Raw genomic sequence first — 17234 nt, forward strand, 5'->3', positions numbered from 1 at the left:
ACACGAATGTGTACATTGATGCATTTACTTAAAAATTGTTTGGTATGTTTCATAAGTTAGATCCTATGGCTCAAATATTACATTCATCAAGAGATTCTATATCGATATACTGATAAAGCCATGAAATAAACACTATATGAAAGAGTTGCATCTACATTTACTTTAAAAAGACAAAAGACGCAATATTTCAACTGGTGTTGCTCAGATTATTATGTGGGCAACAATACTGATTTTATAAAAAAAAAAACCTTTATAAGATGTCCCATTGTCACTTGAGAAATACCTACTGATAAAAAAAAAAATCCCATAGAAAAATGGAGTGATTACGCCAGCCGTTCGCTCAGTAGCGGTTGAGTTTGTCCGGGTCGTTTGATGCCATCTGGGTGAAGTCCTGGAAAATGTCCTGGTACGTCTCATCTCCTGTGAAGAGAAACCAGCTTGATTAAGAGAAGGAGAGAGGGATTGATCTGCATCAAACACGCTCAACACACACGAGCACATGCTGTAATCTGAAGAACACACACACACACACACAGATGAGCTCCATACCTGCACTATTCACAGCAGAAACTCACAGAACAGCAGGAGAAAAGAGCAAACGCAGAGTTTGAGAAGCACATGATCAGATATCAAGTATATTTATTGACTATTTACATGATATCTATCATATAGTAGCACAGAAAATAATTGAGTGTTTTGCAAAGTGTGAAGATTTCCATGTAAAGGAACGTTACAGGAGCGATAGATAGCCACATGAAATATGTATATGTTCCAAAGAAAGAGAAACAGACAGTAAATAAATGAATATACAACGTTTTTAATGCTTTGCAGAATTATATATAATAATTCCATCACTTAAGGCCTTCTGAACACCTTGATGTTGCATATTAATTAACCTGAGACTCACAATATATCGCTCACAATTTTGAAAATAATATTTTTATTAAAAGAGGTCACGTAAAGTCAGAGAATGTCTGTGGCGAAATGAAGCGGAGGAAGAAAATGAAACGCTTGAACTGCATTGTGGGGCGTAAAGTCCAGCTCTATAGCGCCCCTCTGTGACCGATGCCAGTACTGCAACTCATTTGGCACAGAATATATTCATTACAACATTCAGACGGTCACATTTCTCTTGTAATGTAGCTGAATAAACATTTAGTACGTAAAGTATTTAATCTATTCCACAAAATATATATATATATTAAAAAAAATTTACAGAAAAAAAAAAAAAAATGTTCATTACCTCATCATCAGTCTTCAGTGTCACATGATCCTCCAGAAGTCATTCTGATATGATGATTTATTAGTAATGTTGGAAACAGTTGTGCTGCTTAATATTTTTTTTTTTATAACCTGTGATACTTTTTCCAGGTTTCTTTGATGAATACAAAATTAAAAAAGAACAGCATGTATTCAATATAGAAATCTTTTGTAACATTATACACTACTGTTTAAAAGTTTGGTGTCAGTACTTTTTTTAATTTAAATAAATTAATACTTTCATTCAGCAAGGATGTGTTAAATTTATAAAAAAGTGATAGGAATCGTTTATAACAATAGAAATTTTACAATTAATAAAATAACTTTCACTAATAAATCAGCATACTAGAATAATTTCTACATGGTGATGTGACACTGAAGATGGAGCAATGCTGAAAATTTTAAAACATAATTTACAGGTAATTATAATTTAAAAAAATATATATATATTACCATATATTATATTAATTACCATTTATCTGCATAACACAAAAGTGATTTTTAAAAGGTAAAATAATAAATAAATAGATATAGAAATAAAAACTGTACTTTGTACTAAAATAGATGGCCAGTACAGATCTGTTATTATTAACAGAACATGCATTCGTAACAATGATCTATATTTTATCCATGGCCAAATGCAGTGGTCCACTACGTCTTCATAGATATAATATTTATAAACACACTGATTTGATTTAGACCCAAGAATATATAAGAGATAAATACCAGGAATGTGTCCGAATGATCATAAATACACTGAGCTTTCATTGCACTGCTCACTCAGACAGTAATAAGACAAATACACACTCTGTAAATAAGGTGCATGTGTGTTCAGTACTAAGTAACGTCACTCTTTCACAAGACTAGCTATTGCACGTGTGTCACATGGGCTGGATGAGCTCATGTACTGGCGGTGTACATTCGGCTGCTACAGGTTTGTGGCGTGTGTTAGGCGTCTCGGAGCTGCAAGCTAATGAACTCCTCCATACACTTGCGGTACTGCACTTCAGTAGGGCTGTTAGAGTTATAATGACCTGAGTGACTGTACGGACCCTCCGATTCACGCATCTCCTCGTTCATCTTGGCCAGACGAAGCCTGTCAGACACACAGGAAAGCCAAGACCGCATTAAACATTTTATGATCGACACAAATCTCTCAATAAGCATCAAACGTGTGAAAGCTAGGGGAACTTACAATGTGACGATGTCAGCGTTTGCTGCCTCGACTGCGATTGTCAGTGGCGTTTGATTCTCTGCGTCTGCTGCGTTCTGATTGGCTCCACGTTTTAGAAATAAACACACTTGTCTGTGGTAGCAAAACAAAAAGAGCATTAAACCATGATTCACAACTAAGAAAAGCAAAAACTGCATTGCTGTGAGGTGTGTTGAGCAGAGCTCACCCAGTATGGCCCAGTATAGTGGCGTGATGTAAAGGGCCTCGGCCCAGCTTGTCCAGCTGATTGACACTGGCTGAATTTTGGAGCAGGAATTCACAGGTGACGAGAGACCCCTGATGCAGACACACACGAGACACTGTCAAACACTCAGTCTTTGCTGTAAATATGAAGTCTGTCTGAATAAAACAGCATTCGTCGTTACGACTGTAATGTGATGCATTTCATATTCAAATATTAGCCAGAAATGCTAATTGTAATAACTTGCACTGATGAATCATACAATAAGACCACAGACATTTACTACTTGAAAAGTAAAAGCAATTATTATTTTAAAAGTAAAAATCTACTTAATCTGCACGATTAATTTCTGTATGTCGATACACAACACAAAACACACACGGAAAAAAAAGCAATGGCAAATAAAAAATTAAACAAAAGCAACAAAAAACAAAATAAAACAAAAACAAACAAAAAAAGAAGCAAAAACAAAAACGATAGCAAAACAAACACACAAAAAACAAACAAGATGCAAAACAACCCCCCCTCCCACAAAAACAAAAAATACAAAATAAAACAAAAAAACAAAACAAAAAAAAGCAGCAAAACAAAACAAAAAACAGACAAAAACAAAATGCAAAACACCCCCCCCCCCACAAAAACAAAAAACAAAAAATAAATCAAAAAACAAAACATAAAAAAGCAGCAAAACAAAACAAAAAACAGACAAAAACAAAATGCAAAACAAAAACCAAAAACTGAATAAAAACAAACCACAAAAAAGCTAAACACAAAAACACACAAAAAACAAAAACGATAGCAAAACAAAACAAAAAAACAAACAAAAACTAAATAAAAACAAACCACAAAAAGCTAAAAACACTCATGAAAGTAAATCACAAAACAAAAAAACAAACCAAAACATGAAACAAAAAATTGCACAAAACAACAAACCCCCAAAAGACAGCGTGTAAAAGCATTGTGACGGTGGTGTGGAGGCTTCGGTATAATCCCGCCGCAGTTCATCAGGTTCAGTGTGTGTGAGTGTGTGTCCTCACCCCGTGAACGGCCATGATGAGCGGAGTCCTGTTCCCGTCGTCTGTGTTGGTCCAGTTAACCCCTCCCCCGTGCGCCAGGGCTTCGGCCATGTCGGGTAAACTGCGTGCGAACGAGGCCCAGTACAGCTGCAGGCCCGGGCTGAACTGCTCCGGCTCCAGGAACACCACCACGGCTTTACCAGGACACTCCTCTGGGGGATCTGGACCGCACATCCAGCAATACACACACAACCATGACTTTATCTACAGCTGCAACAACTGAAGAACTCTGCAACATTAATAATACTCTCATTTCCTTGATGGAAAACTGATCAATTCTGATAAATAAAAATAAGTGACATTGTGATAAATAACTTTTATATTGTTTTTTAAACAAGTTTATATCTAAAAGTCAGAATTGCAAGATGCAAAAAAAAATGTCTAGCAATTGAGAGTTTATAGTTAAACGCGGAGTTATGGGAAAAAGTCAGAATTGTCAAAGTTGGAATTGCAAGAGAAAAGCCTGAATTTCAAATTACAGACCTGGAATTGTGAGAAAAAGTCAAAATTGTGACTTATGAACTTGCAATTCAGACTTTTCTCTTTCAATTTCAAGTTTATAACTCAAAATTTTGACTTTTTCTCACAATTCCAGGTCTGTAATTTGAAATTCAGGCTTTTCTCTTGCAATTCCAATATAAATGTGAAATTCTGACTTTTTTCTCACAATTCCAGGTTTATAGCTTGCAATTCAGACTTTTCTCTTTCAATTTCAAGCTATAAACCTGGAATTGTGAGAAAAAGTTTATATAAGAATTGCGAGAAAAATGTCAGAATTCTGAGATAAAAAGTTGAAATTATTTTTTTATTCGATTTAAAAAAACAAAAAAAATGACAGAAACAAGCTTCCATGATTATTTAATTAAATAAATATATGTGCTGCATGTTTCAGAGCGAGTCTACTTCTGTCAAATTAAAAGTTAGATAGAAAGAAAGAAAAAGACGATAGAAAGCGCATTAACTTTACAAAAACCACAGCATTTAGTTTGTATAGTGAGTTTACACAAATAAAAGTACAGTTTCGAATAATGTCTGTCTCTGTTCAGTATGAGCATGAATGACAGAGCAGCCCAGAGGGTTAACGTTTCAAAATGGAGAAATTAACACAGTCATAGATATTAGTATTGTAATTAATATTTAATATTTATTTTGTCGTAATAATAATTATCATAATTAATAGTTATTATGATTAGTTTATAGTCATATTGCCATATAACCTCAAATTTTAGGCCAAGTTTTACAAACAAGGACAAAACATGGATTTTTTTTTTTTAAATCACATTTTCTTTCAGAAAACCCCCCGGAATTTTTCAAAATCTATTTTTCCCTCAAATTGTGCAGCCTTCCGGAAGTGTTTCCCCTGAAGCTCGTGTGTTGATCAGACTGACCCGTGTTGTTGGAGGACGCACTCGTGCTCAACATCTCTCTGCTGCCATCTGATTGGTTCTGCACTTCAGCGTCGGCACTTTTCACTGTCAAACAGAGATCAACTTACAGACTCTTCTGTAATACAGTACGCAAACCAGCAACGGCACAAAACATGACGTGAAACTAAACATGAAAACAAACAGAAACACAAAAAACATTCAAAGGAGAAAACAAATAGGCATGAGCCATGTCAAAGTTTCTTACAAAGAAACGTGTGATGGGATGTTGAGGGATGGAGAGACGCTGCAATAATTCCTTCACTGAAACCCGGTGGTCGATTGAGCAAATTCCAGAATTTGAATTCAATTTAAAACTAAATTCTATCTCGAACTGAGGTAGCAAATGGGATGCGAAACTACTGAATTTGAATGTAAACAAGGAGGAAATGGAGGGAAAACACTCCATATGGCGTAATTTCAGAGAGATTAAAGTGTAATGAATAATCAACATTTGAAATCAGAAATGTGTGTTGGTACATCTCAATATAACAATCAACAGATTCAAATTTTGATGCATTTATTTATGTACTTACGTATATTTATTTTATTCAAATTTTTTTTTTTTTACAATTTGTGGTGCTTATGGGGAATTTAAAATGTGTTTAATGGTGGGGCTTTTACTTTTTTTAAAAGAAATATGTCTAATCAGTTAAAGAAATGTATCTACATATGAGAACTTACTTATTTGAAAGTAAAAGCATTTATTATTTTAAAAATAAGATATCTAGTGCACAGTTAACAGTTGCACATTGATGAAACAAAAATAAAATATAACAAAAACATTCTTCCTTCGTGACATATAAATAAATAAATAAAAAACAACTTTTTGATTGATGTCATCAAGTCCACTTGTGTATTAAAGTGGTGTTTTCAAAGTGTTGTGTTTATTAAGAAATATGACTAATCAGTTAAAAAATCTATATTTTAGACAATAAATTGACATAATTAGTCAAAATTATTCATAATTAAGTGTAATATAATTCTTGGCAGTTAATGAAATTTGTTTCGTCACAGATTTTAGTATGACAGCGTTGATTTTTTTTTAAATTCATTCAGTAAATTTCTCATCCTGTGGGTTCTGTGACGAGTTCAACTCAAATCCACACTTGTGAACTGTAACAGTGAATTTTGCTCAACCGTGACACTGAATAAGACAGACAGCTGTACTTACAGCGGCGAGGCTTGGCGGAGGAGTTAAAGTAGGAGAAGAGAGAATCAAGCTCATCTACACAGAAGAGAGACTCGTGGTGCGCTTCAGCAGGTTAGGGTCACAGAGAGGGGCAGAAACACAGAGTAAAAGCACTTCATTGAGCCCGTGGCCCCGTTTAACACCGTCAGAGAGAGGTCAGCTAGAGGTCGAGGTCAGATAGAGGTCAAGGTCAGCTAGAGGTCAAGGTCAGCTAGAGGTCAAATAGAGGTCGAGGTCAGATAGAGGTCGAGGTCAGAGAGAGGTCAGATAGAGGTCGAGGTCAGAGAGAGGTCAGATAGAGGTCGAGGTCAGAGAGAGGTTAGCTAGAGGTAGAGGTCAGATAGAGGTCAAGGTCAGCTAGAGGTCAAGGTCAGCTAGAGGTCAAATAGTGGTCGAGGTCAGATAGAGGTCAGATAGAGGTCGAGGTCAGAGAGAGGTCAGATAGAGGTCGAGGTCAGAGAGAGGGTCGATAGAGGTAGAGGTCCGACAGAGGTCAGATAAGTAGTAGGGTTGCCGCGGTGAGGAAAATTTCCCACCGGTTAATCGACGTTTGACAACACCGGTAATCCCGGTGTCACCGTGGGGTGGGGGGGGGTTAAAAAGCTTTTACAGAGCTGCCAACTCTCACGCATTGGCCGCGAGACACACGCATTTGATTGCTTTCACACTCTCTCACGCCACACTCCCGATTTCTCACGCATGAAGTGTCAACCTGGTCGGTCAAATGCCTGGAAGATGAGTTTATATATCTACCTGTTGAGCCACTCGTGATCGACTAATTATACCGCAAAATAGTTAAAATCTCCTGGAATCTAGAGCGAGCGCGCACGCGAGACAGAGATTATGCTTCAAACCGCATAGCGCGCGCGTACGGAAGAGAGGGAAAGCGAGCGAGAGACCTTGCGTGTGTAAGTGTAAAACCTAAACTCAAAAGTTGGCAGCTCTGGCTTTTACATGCGTGCGCGTTATACTTTCACTTTCGAAATAAGCTTTTCTGTTATTTGACTCGTTCTCATCTCCACACGTGCTAAATGGAATCCTGATGCTTGCTGATCTGTGACGTGATTAGCTCTTGGCACGCACTGCGCAGTTCAGTTTTTAATTATAATGTATGCTCTCTTCTGAACTACATAATTGATAATTATTATTTTTAATTAATTTAAATAAATATTTTTTAGCAAAAACGAATACTTTAAAAAAGTCAAGACATCGCGGTGTCACGGTGGGAAAGTGATGTCACCGGTGATGGGGCTTAAAACCGGTAACACCGTCAACACCGTCTATCGCGGCAAGCCTAATAAGTAGAGGTCAGATTGAGGTAGTGGTCGGATAGGTAGTGGTCATATAGAGGTCAGATAGGTAGAGGTCAGATAGAGGTCAGATAGAGGTCGAGGTCAGATAGAGGTCAGATAGGTAGTGGTCAGATAGAGGTCATATAGAGGTCGAGGTCAGATAGAGGTCAGATAGAGGTCGAGGTCAGATAGAGGTCAGATAGAGGTAGTGGTCAGATAGAGGTCAGATAGGTAGTGGTCAGATAGAGGTCATATAGAGGTAGTGGTCAGATAGAGGTCAGATAGGTAGTGGTCAGATAGAGGTCATATAGAGGTAGTGGTCAGATAGGTCAGATAGGTAGTGGTTAGCTAGAGGTAGTGGTCAGATAGAGGTCAGATAGGTAGTGGTTAGCTAGACGTAGTGGTCAGATAGAGGTCAGATAGGTAGAGGTCAGATAGAGGTCAGATAGTGGTCAGATAGAGGTCAGATAGGTAGAGGTCAGATAGAGGTAGTGGTCAGATAGAGGTCATTTAGAGGTAGTGGTCAGATAGAGGTCAGATAGGTAGTGGTTAGCTAGAGGTAGTGGTCAGATAGAGGTCAGATAGGTAGTGGTCAGATAGAGGTCATATAGAGGTCGAGGTCAGATAGAGGTCGAGGTCAGATAGAGGTCAGATAGAGGTAGTGGTCAGATAGAGGTCAGATAGGTAGTGGTCAGATAGAGGTCATATAGAGGTAGTGGTCAGATAGAGGTCAGATAGGTAGTGGTCAGATAGAGGTCATATAGAGGTAGTGGTCAGATAGGTCAGATAGGTAGTGGTTAGCTAGAGGTAGTGGTCAGATAGAGGTCAGATAGGTAGTGGTTAGCTAGACGTAGTGGTCAGATAGAGGTCAGATAGGTAGAGGTCAGATAGAGGTCAGATAGAGGTCGAGGTCAGATAGAGGTCAGATAGAGGTAGTGGTCAGATAGAGGTCAGATAGGTAGTGGTCAGATAGAGGTCATATAGGGGCTGTTTACACCTGGCCACTTCATGCGTTTTCTCAGATCGGATAGCTATCTGATTTATCAAAACGATTCCATTTACACCTGGTCACATAAATGTGTTTTTGCAAAACGGATATAAATCCGATCTTCAATTCCCGCGCTATATGCAGATTTAATGGAGTGCACGTCACCGAAAGCAACAGATATGAGCTGCATTTTATTGATCCATCAGCTAATTTCAAAATCAAAGACCGCAATAAGAGGGAGCGGCAACAGCCCTGGTAAGATCATTTCGTTTCTTTACTTTTAATGAAGATGATTAGTGTGTTAAGCGTCTGCGACTTACTTTCACTTTGATTTGCGATAGTTTGCACGTTGGCTTGATGAATAGATGCTCAGCTGCTCATCTGCGGTAATGCGTGTTGCAGTAGCGACGTCATATCTGACTATAACATGACATATAGCCTATATAACACGCTCTCACACGTTTATTTTTTAGCATTTTTGTGAGGAGTGAAATTTACATATGTGGTTTCAACAACCAGATGCATTTACACTTGTCCAGTTTCATCTGGAATGCGGCCCAGACCACCTCCTGAAGTGGTTTGAGTGATCGGATTTAAATCCGTCTCGAATGCGTTTCAGAGGGCATTTACACCTGGTCTTTTCACGATCGGATAGCTATCCGATCACGGAAAACGCAAGAAGTGGCCAGGTGTAAACAGCCCCATAGAGGTAGTGGTCAGATAAAGGTCAGATAGGTAGTGGTTAGCTAGAGGTAGTGGTCAGATAGAGGTCAGATAGGTAGTGGTTAGCTAGAGGTAGTGGTCAGATAGAGGTAATGGTCAGATAGAGATAGTGGTCAGATAGAGGTCAGATAGGTAGAGGTCAGATAGAGATAGTGGTCAGATAGGTAGAGGTCAGATAGAGATAGTGGTCAGATAGAGGTCAGATAGGTAGTGGTCAGATAGAGGTAGTGGTCAGATAGAGGTCATATAGAGGTAGTGGTCAGATAGAGGTCAGATAGGTAGTGGTAAGCTAGAGGTAGTGGTCAGATAGAGGTAATGGTCAGATAGAGATAGTGGTCAGATAGAGGTCAGATAGGTAGAGGTCAGATAGAGGTAGTGGTCAGATAGAGGTCATATAGAGGTAGTGGTCAGATAGAGGTCAGATAGGTAGTGGTCAGATAGAGGTCATATAGAGGTAGTGGTCAGATAGAGGTCAGATAGGTAGTGGTTAGCTAGAGGTAGTGGTCAGATAGAGGTAATGGTCAGATAGAGATAGTGGTCAGATAAAGGTCAGATAGGTAGAGGTCAGATAGAGATACAGGTCAGATAGGTAGAGGTCAGATAGAGATAGTGGTCAGATAGAGGTCAGATAGGTAGTGGTCAGATAGAGGTAGTGGTCAGATAGAGGTCATATAGAGGTAGAGGTCAGATAGGTAGTGGTTAGCTAGAGGTAGTGGTCAGATAGAGGTCAGATAGGTAGTGGTTAGCTAGAGGTAGTGGTCAGATAGAGGTCAGATAGGTAGTGGTTAGCTAGAGGTAGAGGTCAGATAGAGGTAATGGTCAGGTAGAGGTCAGATATAGGTCAGATAGAGGTAGTGGTCAGGTAGAGGTCAGATAGAGGTAGTGGTCAGGTAGAGGTCAGATAGAGGTAGAGGTCCGACAGAGGTCAGATAGAGGTAGTGGTCAGATAGAGGTCAGATAGGTAGTGGTCATATAGAGGTAGTGGTCAGATAGAGGTCAGATAGAGGTCAGATAGGTAGAGGTGAGATAGAGGTCAGATAGGTAGAGGTCAGATAGTGGTCAGATAGAGGTCAGATAGGTAGTGGTCATATAGAGGTAGTGGTCAGATAGAGGTCAGATAGGTAGAGGTCAGATAGAGGTAGTGGTCAGATAGAGGTAGTGGTCAGATAGAGGTCAGATAGAGATAGTGGTCAGATAGAGGTCAGATAGGTAGAGGTCAGATAGAGATAGAGGTCAGATAGAGGTCAGATAGATGTAGAGGTCAGATAGAGATAGTGGTCAGATAGAGGTCAGATAGGTAGTGGTCAGATAGAGGTCAGATAGAGGTCAAATAGAGGTAGAGGTCAGATAGAGGTAGAGGTCAGATAGAGGTAGTGGTCAGATAGAGGTCAGGTAGAGGTCTCCTTGGGTCCTGAGATCTGTACCCGACCCCAATCACTTCGTACCACTGATCTATATAATGACTGCCATCATCGGAAGTGTTCGAGCGGCCATCTTACTATTCCCTACAGAGGGCATCATCGAGTTACAGCCAAACATTGACCTATAAACACCCGATTTGCAGCGTCTCAGTCGCACAGGATTAGTTTTATAACATATGTATGTAAATTAATTGTTCTGATGTTATCTGTAATGTTTATGGTCTTTTCTGAGAGTGTTGAAATCGTTAATGTGGGTGTGTCTACTGCACACTTCCCACACAGGAAACCGGCCGAACACAAAAATAAATGTATATATTTATAAATATGTACGTAATTATGGAGGAAATATTAAACATGAACATATATATCTGCGTTTAGTTGCAGACATTGATTTGAATAACATATATATATATATATACAAGCCTCTGTTACTATATTGGACTATATTGTATTACAATTTCACCATCTTGGAATTCAGTGTTATTTATCTGAATAAGTTATGATGCATGCATTTTATTTCCTGGTTGAGCAACATCTATTTCAGACTCTTAAAGACAGCGCAAATTCTGTTGTGATTGGTCTACTCTGCTCTGATTGGTCAGATGGCCCAGTCTGCTGTGATTGGTCTACTCTGCTCTGATTGGTCATATGGCCCAGTCTGCTGTGATTGGTCTACTCTGATCTGATTGGTCAGATGGCCCAGTCTGCTGTGATTGGTCTACTCTGCTCTGATTGGTCAGATGGCCCAGTCTGCTGTGATTGGTCTACTCTGCTCTGATTGGTCAGATGGCCCAGTCTGCTGTGATTGGTCTACTCTGCTCTGATTGGTCAGATGGCCCAGTCTGCTGTGATTGGTCTACTCTGCTCTGATTGGTCAGATGGCCCAGTCTGCTGTGATTGGTCTACTCTGCTCTGATTGGTCAGATGGCCCAGTCTGCTGTGATTGGTCTACTCTGCTCTGATTGGTCAGATGGCCCAGTCTGTTGTGATTGGTCTACTCTGCTCTGATTGGTCAGATGGCCCAGTCTGTTGTGATTGGTCTACTCTGCTCTGATTGGTCAGATGGCCCAGTCTGTTGTGATTGGTCTACTCTGCTCAGATTGGTCAGATGGCCCAGTCTGCTGTGATTGGTCTACTCTGCTCAGATTGGTCAGATGGACCAGTCTGCTGTGATTGGTCTACTCTGCTCTGATTGGTCAAATGGCCCAGTCTGTTGTGATTGGTCTACTCTGCTCTGATTGGTCAGATGGCCCAGTCTGTTGTGATTGGTCTACTCTACTCTGATTGGTCAGATGGCCCAGTCTGTTGTGATTGGTCTACTCTGCTCTGATTGGTCAGATGGCCCAGTCTGTTGTTATTGGTCTACTCTGCTCTGATTGGTCAGATGACTCAGTCTGTTGTGATTGGTCTACTCTGCTCTGATTGGTCAGATGGCCCAGACTGTTGTGATTGGTCTGCTCTGCTCTGATTAGTCAGACGGCCCAGTCTGTTGTGATTGGTCTACTCTGCTCTGATTGGTCAGATGGCCCAGTCTGTTGTGATTGGTCTACTCTGCTCTGATTGGTCAGATGGCCCAGTCTGCTGTGATTGGTCTACTCTACTCTGATTGGTCAGATGGCCTAGTCTGTTGTGATTGGTCTGCTCTGCTCTGATTAGTCAGACGGCCCAGTCTGTTGTGATTGGTCTACTCTGCTCTGATTGGTCAGATGGCCCAGACTGTTGTGATTGGTCTACTCTGCTCTGATTGGTCAGATGGCCCAGTCTGCTGTGATTGGTCTACTCTACTCTGATTGGTCAGATGGCCCAGTCTGTTGTGATTGGTCTGCTCTGCTCTGATTAGTCAGACGGCCCAGTCTGTTGTGATTGGTCTACTCTGCTCTGATTGGTCAGATGGCCCAGTCTGTTGTGATTGGTCTACTCTGCTCTGATTGGTCAGATGGCCCAGTCTGTTGTGATTGGTCTACTCTGCTCTGATTGGTCAGATGGCCCAGTCTGCTGTGATGGGTCTACTCTGCTCTGATTGGTCAGATGGCCCAGACTGTTGTGATTGGTCTGCTCTGCTCTGATTAGTCAGACGGCCCAGTCTGTTGTGATTGGTCTACTCTGCTCTGATTGGTCAGATGGCCCAGTCTGTTGTGATTGGTCTACTCTGCTCTGATTGGTCAGATGGCCCAGTCTGTTGTGATTGGTCTACTCTGCTCTGATTGGTCAGATGACTCAGTCTGTTGTGATTGGTCTACTCTGCTTTGATTGGTCAGATGGCCCAGACTGTTGTGATTGGTCTGCTCTGCTCTGATTAGTCAGACGGCCCAGTCTGTTGTGATTGGTCTACTCTGCTCTGATTGGTCAGATGGCCCAGTCTGTTGTGATTGGTCTACTCTGCTCTGATTGGTCAGATGGCCCAGTCTGCTGTGATTGGTCTACTCTACTCTGATTGGTCAGATGGCCTAGTCTGTTGTGATTGGTCTGCTCTGCTCTGATTAGTCAGACGGCCCAGTCTGTTGTGATTGGTCTACTCTGCTCTGATTGGTCAGATGGCCCAGACTGTTGTGATTGGTCTACTCTGCTCTGATTGGTCAGATGGCCCAGTCTGCTGTGATTGGTCTACTCTACTCTGATTGGTCAGATGGCCCAGTCTGTTGTGATTGGTCTGCTCTGCTCTGATTAGTCAGACGGCCCAGTCTGTTGTGATTGGTCTACTCTGCTCTGATTGGTCAGATGGCCCAGTCTGTTGTGATTGGTCTACTCTGCTCTGATTGGTCAGATGGCCCAGTCTGTTGTGATTGGTCTACTCTGCTCTGATTGGTCAGATGGCCCAGTCTGCTGTGATGGGTCTACTCTACTCTGATTGGTCAGATGGCCCAGTCTGTTGCGATTGGTCTGCTCTGCTCTGATTGGTCAGATGGCCCAGACTGTTGTGATTGGTCTACTCTGCTCAGATTGGTCAGATGGCCCAGTCTGCTGTGATTGGTCTACTCTGCTCTGATTGGTCAGATGGCCCAGTCTGTTGTGATTGGTCTACTCTGCTCAGATTGGTCAGATGGCCCAGTCTGCTGTGATTGGTCTACTCTGCTCTGATTGGTCAGATGGACCAGTCTGCTGTGATTGGTCTACTCTGCTCTGATTGGTCAGATGGCCCAGTCTGTTGTGATTGGTCTACTCTGCTCTGATTGGTCAGATGGCCCAGTCTGTTGTGATTGGTCTACTCTGCTCTGATTGGTCAGATGACCCAGTCTGTTGTGATTGGTCTACTCTGCTCTGATTGGTCAGATGGCCCAGTCTGTTGTGATTGGTCTACTCTGCTCTGATTGGTCAGATGGCCCAGTCTGTTGTGATTGGTCTACTCTGCTCTGATTGGTCATATGGCTCAGTCTGTTGTGATTGGTCTACTCTGCTCTGATTGGTCAGATGGCCCAGTCTGCTGTGATTGGTCCTGTAAGAGTTCTTTAGGCTGCTCATTTTTGTTCATGGTTTTTAGTTGCAACAGAATGTTTTGCAAAAAGACATAATAAGTATGTTTGGTATCCAAATGTTTGACTTAATTTTTCTTTATCTTATTGGGATTTAAATTAGGAATCGATAAGCAGAATCAGAATCTAAAAAACTTCAAACGATACCCAACCTAGCCCCAGGTCGGACCTCTGGTTTGCATATTGAAGTGGACCCTTGTAGACCTCTACCATGAACATCTGGTCTATGGTGATTACACCACTTGGACAATGACATGATAATACCAGCTAAACGGGGCCATGGCAGGACAAAGCAAAGGTTGAATTGAATCAGCAGAGGGTCCAGTTGCAGGATAGAGACGACGGCTCACATTGGGTTTGATCAGACCTGATGATCAACTCACCAGAGGAACCCGAGGCTGGATGGGGTTTTGACGTTGACTGTCCACTTGTAGGTTGGGCATCCGAGCAGTCGCTGAGACGTTTATCTTGTTTACTCAGTGATAAAACCTTCTGTCTGATCTCATCTTCCGACCGTCTCTGTACAAACCTTCGCTCCACATACTTGGCTTTAATGTAGGCCTCCACCTCATGCCTGTGGGTCACAAGACACAAACGGTGAGCGTTTACAATTGAAAACGCTTTTTTGTTTTCCAATAGGAGATGAATAAAGTAATCTTGGTTTAAAAAAATGGGTTGTCATTACAAATTTCAATTACATTATTTAATGCTTTTGAAATTAGTCTCTTCTGCTCACCAAGGCTGAATTTATTTGATCCAAAATACAGTAAAAAGGCTAATATTATGAAATATTACAATTAAAAATGATTTCTATGTGAATATATTGTTAAACTGTAATTTATTCCTGTGATCAAAGCTGGATTTTTTAGTATCGTTCCTCATTCAGTGTCACATGATCCTTCAGAAATCACTCTAATATGCTGATTTACTGCTCAATAAATGATTATTATCAATGCTGAAAACAGCTGAGCTGCTTTATACTTTTGTGAAAACCACAATTTTTTTTTTACCTGGGATCTCCTGGTTGTGGTTTTCTGGCTCCTAGCTCTTCTCGTCGAGCCTCGTAGATCTGATTTATGACACCATTACCCAGCTCACACATCACCTTAATAAAAAATGAACTGTATTATTTATTCATATATAAGAACTGAAGCAGTTTTCCCCCCCAAATAGCTGGGCCATTTTAGAATGAGAAAAAATCCTCTTGAAAAATGTTCAGTTAAAATACAAGATGGAAGATGTCTCTTTGTCCTATTTGAACAGACAGACGAACTCAGCAAACCTAAAATCTGGTGCAATCACACTCCGCGTGTCTGAAAACGATCTATGAATTCACGTGTACGAGGCAATGAGATGTTTATGAGATGAAAGAGACGGACAGATGTTCATATGCTCTAACAACCATCTGTCGACCCCTATCCATATGTTCATTATGTTGGATTGAAGCCTCGTGTCTCACCTTGAGCAGTTCAGGCTCCCATGTGTCCAGCGTCAGAGATCTGACCTTAGAGAAATGAACTCCAAGACTCCTGACAAACAAAACATATAGTTTATAAAATATATAGCACACTCAAGTAGTGGTAGACCGATATATCTGCAAATCTGTTATTAGTTTTTTTTTATTATTATCGGCATTTACATTTTTCTGTTTGGCTGATGTGATAGCTTTCATTTTGACAGTGTGTGGGACTTTTATTTTGACAGCACAAGAAGTATTTGAATATCTAATGAACATTTAATTTCACAAACGTTGGCAAATTTAGCTGTGAGATCTTCTGAAGTGTGCATTTGTGTCCAGCATAAAAACGTGAACTCTGTGCGTGACGGTCGGTCCATATGAATCGGATGCGGACAGGAGAGTTCAGCTTCACTGGAGACGCACGATCCACAAACTATATTCAGTTGCCCACTGTCATATTCACTGTGTGCTGTGCGTAAAATTAGCGCTGCCTTGGCTAGTATTTATTTTGTTAATGAAAATTATGACAACATTTCTCAAAAAAGAGCTATTTTCCAATGACGAGACGACAATAAGGTTATTAAACGATTAAGCTTTCTCATTAAACTGTGACTGTATTATACGGAAGCCCTGAACCGTAACGTAATAAAAAGAGGAAAAATCTAAAATTACGAGAATAAAGTTGAATTATTTCGACCTTATTCTTGAAATGCTACGACTTTATTATCATAATTTTACATACGTTTTATTTACAGATTTATTTTTCTTTCTTTTTTTTATGCTGCGGTACAGGGCTATCGTATTATCAACATGCAATATCACTCATGAAAAAAGAGAAGCCTAAAATATAGTCCAAAAAATTTAAATAAAATACCAAAATCTCTTAGCCTGGCTAACGCCAGACCCAATTCTCGTTGAGACGTGGTCTGGGAACCACATGTTCATTTTCTCGTGTTTGAGGCGTGGTTTACGAATGCCCAGAGCTGTTTATTGGGTGCTAAGAATGTCTATCAAATGCGCCTGTACGTAGCTCATAGCCAATCGCTTCAATTATACCAGATGACGTATGTAGAGCGACAGAAATGAGACGAGGGAGACGACGATGGCCGATGGGTCAGAGATTTATGTGTAGCCTACACGATGGCGTCTATCTAACGGCCATTTCACACCGCATGCGTGAGCGGCGCGTATTTTTTTCGGCGTGCATGTTAATCAATGAGTGCATTCACACCGGGAGCAGCGCGTGAGCGTCGAGCAGGAGCGGCGCGTGAGCAGCAGTGAAGCGGGGGTTTCGAATCTGTTTTTTGCTGCATTGCTCACGCTAAATTAAAGTGAAAGCACACTTTTGATGGACAAAAATAAATGTGATTTCACACAAAAATTGCCACAAAAAGTTTTAACAAGAACTTGAGTAGGAAAATAAAAGAAAATAAAGACTCTAAAATATTTATAGAAGATTTACCCGGTAAAAACTTGTTTTTAATTATTCAGTTTGGGTGAAAGTTGTGTATTAT

General features: G+C 40.6%; 1 protein-coding gene across 6 annotated transcripts in view; it reads right to left on the minus strand.

Annotated features, from left to right (window-relative positions):
- Positions 1–314: 314 nt before the first annotated feature.
- LOC130092711 (arf-GAP with coiled-coil, ANK repeat and PH domain-containing protein 2-like) overlaps positions 315–17234 on the minus strand; it is a 48256-nt gene continuing 31336 nt past the window's right edge. For 2 of the 6 annotated variants that reach the window (XM_056260509.1, XM_056260513.1), the window contains 10 exons: positions 15721–15790; positions 15272–15366; positions 14645–14835; positions 6350–6430; positions 5140–5223; positions 3713–3912; positions 2661–2770; positions 2456–2566; positions 2295–2356; positions 315–420 (listed from right to left, as the gene is read on the minus strand). In XM_056260509.1, coding sequence (XP_056116484.1) covers positions 341–420; positions 2295–2356; positions 2456–2566; positions 2661–2770; positions 3713–3912; positions 5140–5223; positions 6350–6430; positions 14645–14835; positions 15272–15366; positions 15721–15790 — 1084 coding nt within the window. In that variant the 3' untranslated portion in view covers positions 315–340. Of the gene's footprint in view, positions 421–2178; positions 2357–2455; positions 2567–2660; positions 2771–3712; positions 3913–5139; positions 5224–6349; positions 6431–14644; positions 14836–15271; positions 15367–15720; positions 15791–17234 lie in introns of those variants that run through there. The other 4 variants (XM_056260508.1, XM_056260510.1, XM_056260511.1 and 1 more) reach the window with 4 other exon arrangements.

The sequence above is a fragment of the Rhinichthys klamathensis genome, unplaced genomic scaffold (genome assembly GCF_029890125.1).
Source record: "Rhinichthys klamathensis goyatoka isolate OS25496 unplaced genomic scaffold, OSU_Roscu_1.1 h1tg000009l_1, whole genome shotgun sequence".
Classification (NCBI taxonomy): Eukaryota; Metazoa; Chordata; class Actinopteri; order Cypriniformes; family Leuciscidae; genus Rhinichthys; species Rhinichthys klamathensis.